Source organism: Orbicella faveolata, unplaced genomic scaffold (assembly GCF_042242905.1).
Source record: "Orbicella faveolata isolate gen_17 unplaced genomic scaffold, um_ofav_v1 contig_46, whole genome shotgun sequence".
In the NCBI taxonomy this organism is placed as follows: Eukaryota; Metazoa; Cnidaria; class Anthozoa; order Scleractinia; family Merulinidae; genus Orbicella; species Orbicella faveolata.
The window spans coordinates 27,850,001-27,862,676 of NW_028301576.1; the positions used below are offsets into that span (position 1 = coordinate 27,850,001).

At 42.0% G+C, this 12,676-nt stretch overlaps 4 protein-coding genes across 4 annotated transcripts; all 4 read left to right on the forward strand.

Annotated features, from left to right (window-relative positions):
- Positions 1-722: 722 nt before the first annotated feature.
- LOC149099387 (uncharacterized) lies at positions 723-1,975 on the forward strand. The gene is made up of 2 exons (XM_089278567.1): positions 723-1,097; positions 1,197-1,975. Exons 1-2 carry the CDS (start codon positions 848-850, stop codon positions 1,463-1,465), a joined length of 519 nt encoding a protein of 172 aa, XP_089134693.1. The 5' UTR covers positions 723-847; the 3' UTR covers positions 1,466-1,975.
- A 7,158-nt stretch (positions 1,976-9,133) lies between these two features.
- LOC110044128 (uncharacterized) lies at positions 9,134-9,820 on the forward strand. Its single transcript, XM_020749647.1, has one exon. It carries the CDS (start codon positions 9,134-9,136, stop codon positions 9,818-9,820), a length of 687 nt encoding a protein of 228 aa, XP_020605306.1.
- Positions 9,821-10,208: 388 nt separating this feature from the next.
- Positions 10,209-11,079, forward strand: LOC149099388 (uncharacterized). Its single transcript, XM_089276814.1, has 2 exons — positions 10,209-10,307; positions 10,396-11,079. Exons 1-2 carry the CDS (start codon positions 10,209-10,211, stop codon positions 11,077-11,079), a joined length of 783 nt encoding a protein of 260 aa, XP_089132940.1.
- A 177-nt stretch (positions 11,080-11,256) lies between these two features.
- On the forward strand, positions 11,257-12,422 carry LOC110044129 (uncharacterized). The gene is made up of 2 exons (XM_020749648.1): positions 11,257-11,365; positions 11,821-12,422. The coding sequence occupies exons 1-2, from the start codon at positions 11,257-11,259 to the stop codon at positions 12,420-12,422; spliced, it is 711 nt and encodes a 236-aa protein (XP_020605307.1).
- Positions 12,423-12,676: the final 254 nt, after the last annotated feature.

Genomic DNA, 12,676 nt, shown 5'->3' on the forward strand with positions numbered 1-12,676 from the left:
GCTGATATTTACCTTGTAACCTTTGTGTTTATATTAGATATAATTACTTACATTAGTGGGCACGTTATTCTGCTTTTAGGTATGATGTACCATTGTCTTTAAAGACCGCAACTCGCGAATTTCGTCAGGGATGCTTGGAACCTATCAGCTACAAGATTACTGACACCACTCAGATTTCCAAGGTATACTATTAACGGTTTTTCATACAAAAGCAATGATCCTATATATAATGTACTACAAGAATAGGGCCAGATATAGAGGTAAAGACACTAAAACTAGTACACCCTTTCTTATGCAGGTACCGATGAAGAGACTTTTGGCACATGTCAGCACCAAGGATGAACTGACGCAATATCTTGCCAGCAAGACTCTAGAGAAGGGGCGTCAGAATGGTTTGCACGTGGTGGTTGCATGGAGCAGTAAGTGTAGGGCAACACACAAGGATATGGGGTACCTCGATAGCGACCAAGAGGAGGCAGATACCAAAATACTGCTACATGCAGTAGATGCCACCACATCAGGAGCTACGAGTCTCAAGATCTTTTCACCGGACACTGACGTGTTTGTACTGGCCCTTAGACGTTACCCGGAGCTATGTGCGGACACTTCATTCGTCACTGGAAGAGGACAGCGCCACCGAACTATCCAGCTTTGTCCAATTGTCCGCGCTTTAGGAGCAGCTAGAACGGCAGCACTACCTGGCTTTCATGCCTGGAGCGGAGCTGATGTCACTGGAAACTTTGCATTTAAAGGAAAGCTGGAATGCTGGAAAGCGTTTCTTGAAGCTGATGAAGAATGTGTCACTGCACTTGCAGATCTCGGCTCTACCGTCGTTCCCACAGTGGGCATGTTCTATGCAATAGAGAAGCTAGTGTGCCAACTTTACCTGCCCAAGACTAAGATATCCAGCCTGAAAGATCTAAGGTGGCTCCTCTTTCGAAGAAAACAGGCCGAGTCAGAACGACTACCGCCTACACAAGCTGCTCTCCGAGAGGCCATTAAGCGAGCGCATTACCAAGCCATGATCTGGGCCAATGACAAAGTCCCTAATCCAGACCTTCCATCACCAGAGAACTATGGATGGAAAAAGGACAAAGGTTATTATAAATTAACAGTTGATATAATAATAGACTCTCAAGTTCGACACTGCAGATCGAGATGAATTTAATGCATTGCCTTATTCTTTTATATTTCAGACAAATGGATGCCGGTGATGACGAAACTGCAGCCGGCACCCGACGCTGTTCTTTATCTTGTCAAGTGTGGCTGTGGGAAGGACAAATGCAGAAACAACAGGTGCAGCTGTCGAAGGGCAGGTCTCACTTGCACAGATCTATGCAGCTGCAGCAATGACGAGACAGGGGAAGCGTGTGACAATGTCGATATGATTGAGAATGATAGCTGTGATGATGAAACATCGGATGAGCAGGACGATGACAACAAGGAAGACGAGGATGATGAATGATTCTTACCTGACATCTATGTTCTGTAGACTGCAATGCATTATGGGCTCAGTTGTGTTATTTTTAAAGCAGTTATTATCGCCAAAAGCCTGACTAGGTTCTGGGTAGTAATAATTATATATACCTGTAAACCTGTTATGGTTAACATTACGCCCTCGGAGCAACCTTAATTATCGCTAACATATCGAATAGCTGATATAAGGCCTGGTCTAAACGTCGAGCCAACGTCGTGCCGAACCTAATTCCATTTGGTTTTATGATAGCGCGACGCTAGCACGGCAGTGGTTCTAAACGCCAATTTGGTTAGTTTTGTTTTCATCTTGTTGTATTTCTTCTTCGCACCGAAAGCCCTAATTTTCGGAAAGGAATTTGGTTCAGCACGACGTTGGCTCGACGCTTAGAACAGGCCTAACAAGTGCCGAGGAGCTCAGCCTCACTTTCATGTCGTCTTACGTGAACAAAACCTATTCAAATGTAGTTTAATTCACGTGAACAAAAAATATCATGTAGTTCACTTGTTGTAGTCATTTTTCTCAACAACTCGAGAAAAAGAAATATGCTTTTAATGCTTATTTGAAGACAACAAATGACCAGCCTCGCTTTCGTGCAGTGTTGATCACGTGATCAGTATTTACTACTTAAGTCTATGAAGTGTATTAGATAGACTATATTAAAGATTCCTGGTAATTTTGTGGAAATTTATTGTAGTTAATTGTATTTACACGCCATTTTATGTTCGAGCCTCGATTCCATGTTGAGCCATATGGGTCTAAAAATAGACCCCCCATAGCAGCCGCCGGTGCAGGTTACAAAATTGCCGACAACAGTTTTTGTGTTCCTTAGGGTCCCCTTAAAACATCTGGGTAGGTGGTTTGCTTTCACCATAAAAATCCCACGGGATTACATATGCTCCCTGACTAATGGCTCGATTTGATCTTTGCTCTGTTTGTTTTGATTTAAAACCCACGCTGTATTCCCCAGAGCCTTGCTTTGGTGGAAAAAATTTGACACTAGTCTCCCATGTTAAAACATATTGAAATTGGGCTATTGATTAAAGGAACTGATACTATGAAACTTTGTCTTAAATTATGCTTGCTGTTGATTACTATCATAAATTGGTGACTTTCTTGTAGGTAAAAGCACACACCATCAACAAATAGAGAGGGTTTGGAGAGACATTTTTGATGGATGCACAACATTGTTTTACAATTTGTTTTATGAGTTGGAGAGGTCTGAGATGCTAAATCCAAATGATGAAATTCATTTGTGGTGCCTGCACTACACATTTTTACCATAAATCTTTCAAAATTTGCAAATATTTGTATTTTCTGAAAGGAAACAATACCATAACTTTCAGTTTGGAATGCATGTTTCAGTTACTTGTCAAATTCAATACTTATACCTCTTAGTACCAAGTAGTAACTTAAATAATTAGGACCATCTATATGAGGAAAATGAGCCGTGGATTACACAAGCTACGGCTTACTTACGCCCCGAACTTACTGTATAAACAGTATGTTTTATCCAGTTCAAGTCTTACATAAGCTGTGGATAACATAAGCCACAGCTTATTTTTTCTCATATAAATGACCCTATTATCCTTTCCCTTGTTACCCCCAACTTGTTGCAAACAATTTAATCCACACTTAATTAAGGGCTCCCACTAGCATTGGTATTGTTTACACAACTTGATAATCTTGTGATAAACAGAAAACAGATTTGGAAACTTTAATCTGCATTTTTCTACTAACACAGGTTTTGTCTATTACTGAATTAAGATGGCCAAGAACTATTTAGACTTTCTTTAATTGGGCATTCTATCACAGCTAACATTTGTAGCATTTTTCATCAAACAGAATCACATGTGAAAAGCAAGGAAAATTTGTTAGGAAGTTAAGTCTTTCACCAAGTAGCTTAAGGGTGAATTATCAGCCCGATTGACTTCTTTGAGCATTGCCATGGCAACACATTTATCTACCAATCGTGTCCTTGAAAGAGCTGTACCTGTAGGTGCTAAAGAATTCCATACGTGGAAGTTTGTAAACTGACTTGTGTGATTTGTGTCATGTGAAACTAAATTCTTGTGCTCCATATTTAACAGCGATGTCGAAAAATTTCTGAAAATCTTTGAGAGAATGGTATTTTGTTGGGATTGTAAGACTGAGGAAACATGTTTCCACTATTGGGAGGTTGATGTTATTGTTGAATTTTACCAACAGGTCGGTGTATCTTGTTGGCAGGATGTTAGTGCCTGTCCAGAAACTACATAGGTCAACAAGGTCTGTGCCATCTGAAGTATATCAATAGCAATTTTTTTTTTAATGCAAAGAAAGTTTGTTCAGAACACAGTTTTCAAAGACACTATTACAAGTCCTTACAATGAATTCCTGGTAGGAAAAGGGTCATTTGTTGGATGTCATTTTAAATTTCTTTTCAGATTCAAAATTGACACTGTTTTCTTGAAAGCAGTTAGTTGTTCTACCTGTGCCCATTTGGTTCTGTGGTTGATTGTGTTTATTCACTCCTTTAACATTAATCGGGAAGTACCTTCTTTTCTTAATTCCATGAACTCGATGTATCTAATAAAGAATTCAGCCACCTTGGTATTGTTTGAACCACCTCTTTCATCCACGAGGCAAGGCCACTTAGCCAGAGGGGTTTGTAAATCAACCTCCTTCATTCTTAGTGAAGGAAAAGAAAAAGTTGTGTTCAAATGTTTGAATGTTCCTTGTTGGTGGTGGTCATTGGTATTGTCATTTCTTACCTTTGGAAATGTCATCCAACTGAAGCTTACGTTTAAAGATGTCATTGTACAGCATGAGTCCTTGGGTTATTAATCTAGGCACCTCATCCAGTTTATCGATGTCAAGGCCAGCTTTGTTTAAGTACGGTTGGATGTTCTGTCGGAGCTTGTTTCCCAGATGGTCATCTCTTCCCAAGGAATCAAACTGAAAGTAAAACACAGGGGAGACCAATTGAATTGTGGTTTAATAAAAGAACAAAGCTGTTTACTTGGTAAAGATTATTGTTAACGGTGTGCGAGTTGGGCGTAAACACAGAGGAGTAGGTAGGTACTAAGTAAAAATGAGCTTTCCAAATTCACTACAGCAGTAAACTTACTTTTATTCAAAATTATTGGGTACAATGGATAGACTGGCTATTCAGGAGAAAGGGGGAGTGATAGAGAGGGAGGGGAGGAGTAAGTAGAATGAAAGAGTTGGTAGATTATTTAAGTTGATTTAGTATCAGACTAACCTCACTTATTAACACCTAAGATCTGTGTCTGGGATGTCTTTGACATATAGGCAGGTGATTTTTGCACAAATCTGCAGAGGGGTTTGCCAAATAATATTTGATGGCAGGTGAAAGACCATGCAAAGCTGGACCACCATGTAGGGCACAGTGCCCTATGATGTTGCCGATTGCCTTGAATGCCCCTGTCAGTCTTAGTGACTGGTCATGTACAGGCAGTCTGTGATCTTTGTCGCCTTCAAAGAAAATATTAGGCTTGAACGTGTTGGCAATCCCTTCGTCTGAAATTTTCATGGCACCAAGAAGGAAATCCTGCAGGAGTCTACTTCTGGCACCCTCCTCTCCCTTGAACCTCACCCTTGGTCATGCATTGAGATTCGCTGTTTTTAATTTGTAATTCACTAAAATATTGCGTTTAACATCCTCGATGCCATCCATGCGCGAGACCAGAAACAGCTGCCGCACATTATTCTCCTCTATAACTTCATCCCTGAAACACTGAAGGGCATTGATGCCATCTACCAGTTGTGCGTCTTCGTTTCTGAAGTCAGTCATTTTTATGGGATGGGAGTCATCCTCTTCATTCTGCTGTGCACCTGAAATAAGGTATTTAAGAGGCATTTCAAATCATACTTGCTGACCAACTGGCTTGCATATGTAGAGAGGAATTCATCTGGTGGGTATGAAGTTATGTGAAACAACTTTAACCAGGTTTATTGTAATTTTATTATAGGTTTTAATTAACAATTGAATAACCATTTGATAATACTCTCCAAACATGATACGGTGCATTGCTTTTGGTTTGTTCTTTCGATGCTAAAACTGGAATCCAACAGAATATAAAATGCCTTTGCAAATTTGATGAAAAGTCAGCAAAAGCATGTATTCCTAGATTATGATAGACACAAAATTAATTTGATACCACAGCTTTGCTAGTACTTGCAAGCTGTTGGAAAATCTAATTAAGTTACTGAACAAGAAAAAAAGCGGTTACTTTGCAACATATGCGAAAAAAGGTTGCCAGAATTTCCTCAAAAAATAATATTACAACAAGTCAGACATGCCGAAACTTAAAACAAGCTTGGCAAGATACAGGCACATAGGTAGAATTTTAGACTAAAATTTGGGCTGAAACCAACTCTGCCACACCCTCTCCCGGGTGTATTCTGGAGTACGATGTAGAACGACATTTCACATGAGGGGGTTGACAGAGTTATTCCAGAAGTAAAAAGAGTAAAGGCCTTCTGCACTGTATGTCAGACTTCTGTTACCCTGTCCACATAGCTGTGTTTGAGATCAATCTATATGCTTGTCCTTTAAAAGTTTATATATACCTTGACGAAGTACGAGGTATGTCACTGTGGTCATCCTCAATGACTAGTTTGTCTATGGTTTGTTGTTTCTATCAGCAACAGAAATGTGGCATTGACACATGCACAAACATTCTTACTGATTTGTTTTTTTCATGAATACCAGAGCATGTAAAATGGCATTTGCCTAAACATCAGAATATCAGTAATAAATGGCTGCCATGAACATGTATATCTCTTCACCTTTAACTGGGGAACATCATTGTTGTGTTCATTCGTTATATGGCTACTCAAACTTGCCATTAGGACAGCAATTCCACATTGTAAGCATTTTCCTGTAAGACCACCTTCAACCTCATAGAGGGATGCATTGAATAGCATTAGAAGTGGGGCATTCTTGCGTTCATACTAATCTATGGTTATATTGCACCTGAAGACTCTAGCTTTTGCAGTTTTTGTTCCCCTTACAATAGTATTTAACAAAAGAATCTTAATATTAAACTATCAACCTTAAGTAAATTGTTACCCTGTTCTGCAGGGCTTTCATCTAAATCTTTCTGAAGGGACCGATGAACAAGAAGGCAAAGCATGGGTGAAAAATTCTGATCCATGGTGACGGCTGATGTTATTGTAACTTAATGTCTGATCCATAGAATCATCATGCTTCAGGACATTCTTGTGTACTGTATACCTCGGTATTATGCTGTTGATTGGTCAGAGCCATCTGATCTAATTCAATTTCCTGCTGTCTCCTCAACTGTCTCCATTACTCCTGTTGTTTCCTGTAAATTTCATAATTTATTTTTCATCTCACTTTTAGTGTGTAATTGTCTGTGGTGGTGTGTTTTGACCACATTATTTTTCACACATATTCAGAAAGTGTATAATTATCAACCCTTTCACTCTCAAGAGTCACTTTATAGATTTTACTCTGGCTAATGCCAGACAATTGTACTTGTCAAAGGGAGACACTGGAAGTGAAAGGGTAAAGGAGACCTCAAGCTCAGCCCTATGTGTTGAACAAGCAGTATGTAGTGGATTACAGTGATACTTACTTGCAGGTACAACAGCAACCAAGCACATTTCCTTCATTATATTAAGGTGGTACAACACTAAAAAATCTTCATTTTTTCACGTCATAAATGATCTCATCGCGTGAGCTCTTAAATCAAATGACGTGACTCTCGAACTTGTTTTCTCTATAGGATAGCATTTAAAAATTGATTGATTGACACTCGTAGCGATAAAGTCATTAAGGAATAATGTTGTAACTCAGTATTCACTCAAGTTGTTCAAGATTCTTTGCTCAGATTTTTCTCGATTCAGAATGCGTCATGTGTCTACTCGATGTACCAGGGTTATTAAAGGATTTTGCTCAAGAATTTTGGTCGTGGAATTTGTTTAAGGAATTAATTCACTCTGACATTTTACTGGTGCCGAGACCCGGGAATCTCTTGAAGGAAAACAGTCATGGTCTGAGGCAAGTTTGCCAAAGAAGAGAAATGACAGATTTAAAGAGGAAAGTTAGAGTACATGCTGGTCACAAGGGATACGTGACGAAGACTATCACCGGTGCAAGTGCACTCATCAGTTCCGGAGATCAAGCAGATTTAAAAAAGCTGAAGTCCCTTCAATCTATTCTACATGACAAGCTCGCTGAAATCAAGGGTCTGGATTGTGAAATCGCTGATGAAACAAAAGAGGAATCTATCGATCAAGAAGTAGCTGACAGCTGCGAATTCACCTCGTCTGTTTATGAGTGCATTGCAGATATCGAGGCTGTGTGCTCCGCAAGAGAAAAAAGTTGGAAAGAAACTCAACCCCCTGGTGCTGGATCCATTCCAAGTCAACTAGTCACTCCAGCTATTGGCAGTGCTCCCACAAAGCTTCCAAAATTGGAATTAAAAAAGTTTTATGGCAATCCGGTGGAATGGGTGCCATTCTGGGATTCGTTTAATTCAGCTGTTCATCAGAACTCGAGCATAAGTGATGTGAATAAGTTCAACTACTTGAAATATTTGATTCAAGGCCAAGCAGCGAACACAATAAGTGGATTTTCTCTCACAGGAGGAAATTATAAGGATCCGGTCCGTTTGCTGGAAGAAAGGTATGGAAATAAGCAAGTCGTTATCTCTGCCCACATGGAAGCCTTGTTAAAATTGCCTGCGGCAACTTCAATTAGTGAAATGAAGAAGCTACGAGATATCTATGACAAGCGCGAGTCGCATGTTCGAAGCCTTCAAAACATTGGAATTGGAGCAGAAACGTATGGGAGTTTTCTTTCTCCAGTTATCATGTCAAAGATCCCAGAGGATTTGCGGGTAACGATAACAAGAAATCTCACATCCGAAGAGTGGAATCTACAGCCAATGTTGGAGATCTTTCGTAAGGAATTACAACTTCGTGAAAAATGCCAGTTTTATCCAGGATCTGTCAACACTAGAGAACCTCATGCTCTAAATCCACCCGTGCGAGGAGGGCCGTTTGATTCACCGCCAACATCTGCTCTGTTCACGAATGGCAACACGCAGTCACGACAGGGTCCTTGGTGCACGTACTGAAAGCAATTTATTCGGCAAAAGGGAAAATGTTTCAAATGTCTGCGGTCAGGGCACTTGATGAGTCATTGCAGCAGTGACAAAAACTGTCATTTATGTGGACTTAGGGGTCATCACCCCTCTATATGTGAAGCTCAAAAATCGGATGGTGGCAATTCGAAATGGAACACCGGCAGAGGAGGAAATCAAGGAATTCAGAATTCACCTGTGCAAGCTCCAACTACAAGCATGTTCATCAACATGAAGAACGGCATTCTTCAAACTGCGAGAGTGAATATCTACAACCCAGCTGGTCATGACGTCACCGTTAACGCAAGATTGATCTTTGACAGCGGTAGTCAGAGAAGTTACATAACAGAGGGTCTACAGAAAGCTCTACATCTTCCAGTCTCTGGACGAGACAGTCTGATGATTAAGACGTTTGGAGAATCCACGCCTAAGCTGAGGCATTGTGACATAGCTCAACTGGCAGTGGGAACGACAGATGGCATGACCATTTATGTTACTGCGTATGTGGTCCCCACTCATATGTACTCCAGTGAGTAATCAGATGATTGAGTTCACGCAAGCAAGTTATCCCCACTTGCAGTGCTTGGAGTTGGCCGACAACACGCAGGGCACTGATGAATTGAACATCAACCTCTTAATTGGAGCAGATTTCTACTGGCATTTCGTCAATGGAATTACCATTCGTGGCCCAGAACCAAGACTTGTAGCACTATCCACTAGACTCGGTTATATTTTATCTGGCCCAGTGAACATTCCAGTTCCTTGTCACGAGGATTCCACAGTTAATCTGACGGAAACGCATGTACTTGAAATCTCTGCCAGTGTGTGTGATGAGGAGATCTCACTCGATCAGCAAGTGAAACAATCCTGGGACCTCAAAACACTAGCAATCAAAGAGAACGAACCAACGGTCCATGAGAAGTTCATCACAGACATCAGACACGATGGAGAGAGATACGAAGTAAAGCTGCCGTTCAAGGAATTCCATCCTGTTCTACCGGACAACTATCAACTGAGCAAACGAAGATTAGGATCCCTCTTACAGAGGCTCAAGTCAAAGCCGCAAGTCCTTGAACATTACGACGAAATAATTCGTGATCAACTAAGGAACAATATCGTTGAAGCCATCACTTCAGAAAGGGAACCAGATGCAGGGAAAGTACATTACCTACCTCACAGAGAAGTAATCAGAATGGACAAGGAGACCACCAAGATCCGCGTTGTTTGACACCTCCGCGAAGCGAAATGGGCCGAGCCTAAACGATTGCCTCTACTCAGGACCACCCCTCAATCCTTTGATCTTTGAAGTCCTAGCCAGATTTCAAGCTCACAAGGTTGCACTTACTGCTGATATAGAGAAGGCCTTCTTGAATGTTGGAATCGCCCAGAGCAGCGCAACTATCTCCAGTTCCTGTGGATTGATGATATCCTAAAGGACAACCCTCAGCTGGCTGTGATGTGCTTCGCAAGAGCACTTTTTGGGGTGAATTCAAGCCCTTTTCTCCTGAACGCAACAATACGTCACCATCTGAGTTTTTATGCCTGTAGTGATCCAGACTTCGTGGAAGACGTCGTGCACTCTCTCTAGGTAGACAACTTGGCATCATCTCGCCCAAATGGAGCCTCTGCTTACGAATTCTACCTGGAGCTCAAGTACAGGATTCGACATGCGCAAATGGTTAACCAACAATCAGGACTTAGCCATCGAGGATACAGTGTGAAGAAGGCCAATCAGAGCTACACCCTGCTATTGAACTACAACAAGATGATCAAACCTTTTCAAAGTCACAGTTTCATTGCCAGACAAGTGAAGAGCTCCCGAAGGTGCTTGGGACAGCCAGGGATACAGAAAAGGATCACCTTGTGTTTTCATTTGAAGGACTCACCATCTACCTTCAAGAACAGATTGTCACCAAGCGAGTCATCCTCAGCTCAATCGCAAAGATTTTTGACCCCCTTGGAATCCTTTCCCTAATCTTTACAGCACTCAAGATTATGTTTCAAAGCCTATGCAAAGTACAAGTGGACTGGGACTCCCCCTTGGTTGAAAACGCCACTAGTCATTGGAAAGCCCTCCTTAAAGACATGCAAAGATTGTCAAGGATCTTGATCGAAAGGTGTTACCTCTCTAAACTGAACTGTATCGAAGAATGCACAATGGACCTTCACAGATTTGGGGATGGATCAGACAAAGCTTATGGTGCCGTTGTCTACTTGAGAATTGTATCAGGAAGCTCAGTCGAATGCAAAATTGTTGCCTCAAGGACAAGAGTAGCCCCCATCACCAGAGCAACCACACCTCGAGTGGAACTCTTGTCAGCACTAGTGCTCGCAAGGTTAATAAAGAGTGTTTATCAAGCTCTTCAGCCAACTCTCAAGATAAGCAAGACGTATTGCTGGTTGGATTCAGAAATAGCACTTTGGTGGACCGCTGGGACGGGAAAGAAATTCAAGACCTTCGTCCAAAACAGAGTCAGAGAAATTTGAGAGTTAGCTTCCCCAGAAACGTGGAGACACGTTCCCTCTCTTCAGAATCCTGCTGACATTGCCTCTCCTGGATGCGAGGCATCTGAACTAAAGAAGGACAAATAGTGGGAAGGCCCAGACTTCCTAAAGAAAGAGGAAGAGTCCTGGCCAGAGTGAAAGAACTTTGGCTCGTTAAACATGGAGTCAAGTGATGTCAGTGAAGTTAAGAAGATAAGTGAAGTAACGACCAATGTTGCTGCTGCCTCAGTGGAACGGCTGGAAAACGTAATACGCCCTCAAGATCACAGTGATTTCTTCAAGCTCATTCGGATAACGTGTTACGTACTGCGTTTCATAAAAAGAGCTCGACGGCAGCAACCTCAACCGCAAGGGTGTTCTTTGGATGTCGAACTAGACTAATTGGAAGAAGCTGAAAACCTGTGGATAAAGCATGTTCAGAAGCTAGTGAAGGCAGAGGACAAGTTCGACCAGATACGAGTATCATTGGGTCTATTCGAAGATGATAAAGGAGTTCTCAGATGTGAAGGAAGGCTTCAGAATGCCCCCTTGCCATATGCAGGGTGATTCCCTGCAATTCTACCCAGGAAGCATCACGTGACCGAGTTAATAATCAAGCGTCATCACAGCAACGTAATGCATAATGGCGTGAAGGACACTCTGACCGACCTACGTTCAAAATTTTGGATAATCAAGGGCCGACAAGCGGTTCGTGTCGTAATCTCCCGATGTGCCACTTGTAAGAAGCTCAAGGGGCTGACATACAGTGCACCTCCCCAACCACCCTTCCAGACTTCAGAGTCTCTGATGACTTTGCCTTCAGTAGGATCGGAGTCGACTTTGCCGGACTGGTATATGTAAGGAATGTCTACTCAAGAAGCAAAAGAAGTAACAAGGCGTACATCGCAATTTTCACTTGCGCGTCATATCGCGCGATTCACCTCGAGATCGTGCCAGATCTGTCAACATCTTCATTCATGAGATGCTTTAAGCGGCTCATTTTCAGAAGGGGACTGCCACAGTTCATCATCTCAGATAATGGAAAGACCTTCAAGGGTTCAAGTTTGAAAACCTTTCTTGAGGAAAATGGCGTAACTTGGAAGTTTAATGTCCCACGCGCCCCATGGCGGGGCGGGTTCTTTGAGCGTATGGTACGTTCTGTCAAACATTGCCTCAAGAAGACGCTCGGGGCGTCGCGAGTTGACTACGAAGAATTTGAGACAACATTGGTAGAAGTCGAGGGTATTCTCGACTCCCGGCCGCTGACCTACGTCACTGAAGACTTCGAAGAACCACTCACACAGTCTTCGCTATGCATTGGACGTAGACTACTCAGTCCGACATGAAACCCTCAAGTCGTTGGAGCACAGGGTAATTTGGCAATGTTGTCAAGGCGCCAAAGGTACCTGGACACGGTTTTGAAACACTTCTGGAATCGTTGGCGCAAGGAATACCTCACGGAGCTTCGAGAACACCATTGTGGTAAGAAGACACCTCGAGCACGAGTTATAAAGAAGAGTGATGTCGTCTGTGTGCATGAAGAATTCACACCTCACCAAAGTTGGAAGATTGGCCTTGTTCAAGATTTAATTATCGGAAG

Excerpts from the sequence above, each read along its gene's own strand:
- LOC110044129 (XM_020749648.1), top strand. The coding sequence starts at position 11,257 with ATGGAGTCAAGTGATGTCAGTGAAGTTAAGAAGATAAGTGAAGTAACG. Across the intron at positions 11,366-11,820 it reads AATACGCCCTCAAGATCACA|AAGCTCAAGGGGCTGACATA; the intron begins GTGATTTCTTCA and ends GCCACTTGTAAG.
- LOC110044128 (XM_020749647.1), top strand. The coding sequence starts at position 9,134 with ATGATTGAGTTCACGCAAGCAAGTTATCCCCACTTGCAGTGCTTGGAG.
- LOC149099388 (XM_089276814.1), top strand. The coding sequence starts at position 10,209 with ATGGAGCCTCTGCTTACGAATTCTACCTGGAGCTCAAGTACAGGATTC. Across the intron at positions 10,308-10,395 it reads ACTTAGCCATCGAGGATACA|ACAAGTGAAGAGCTCCCGAA; the intron begins GTGTGAAGAAGG and ends TTTCATTGCCAG.
- LOC149099387 (XM_089278567.1), top strand. The coding sequence starts at position 848 with ATGTTCTATGCAATAGAGAAGCTAGTGTGCCAACTTTACCTGCCCAAG. Across the intron at positions 1,098-1,196 it reads TGGATGGAAAAAGGACAAAG|ACAAATGGATGCCGGTGATG; the intron begins GTTATTATAAAT and ends TTTATATTTCAG.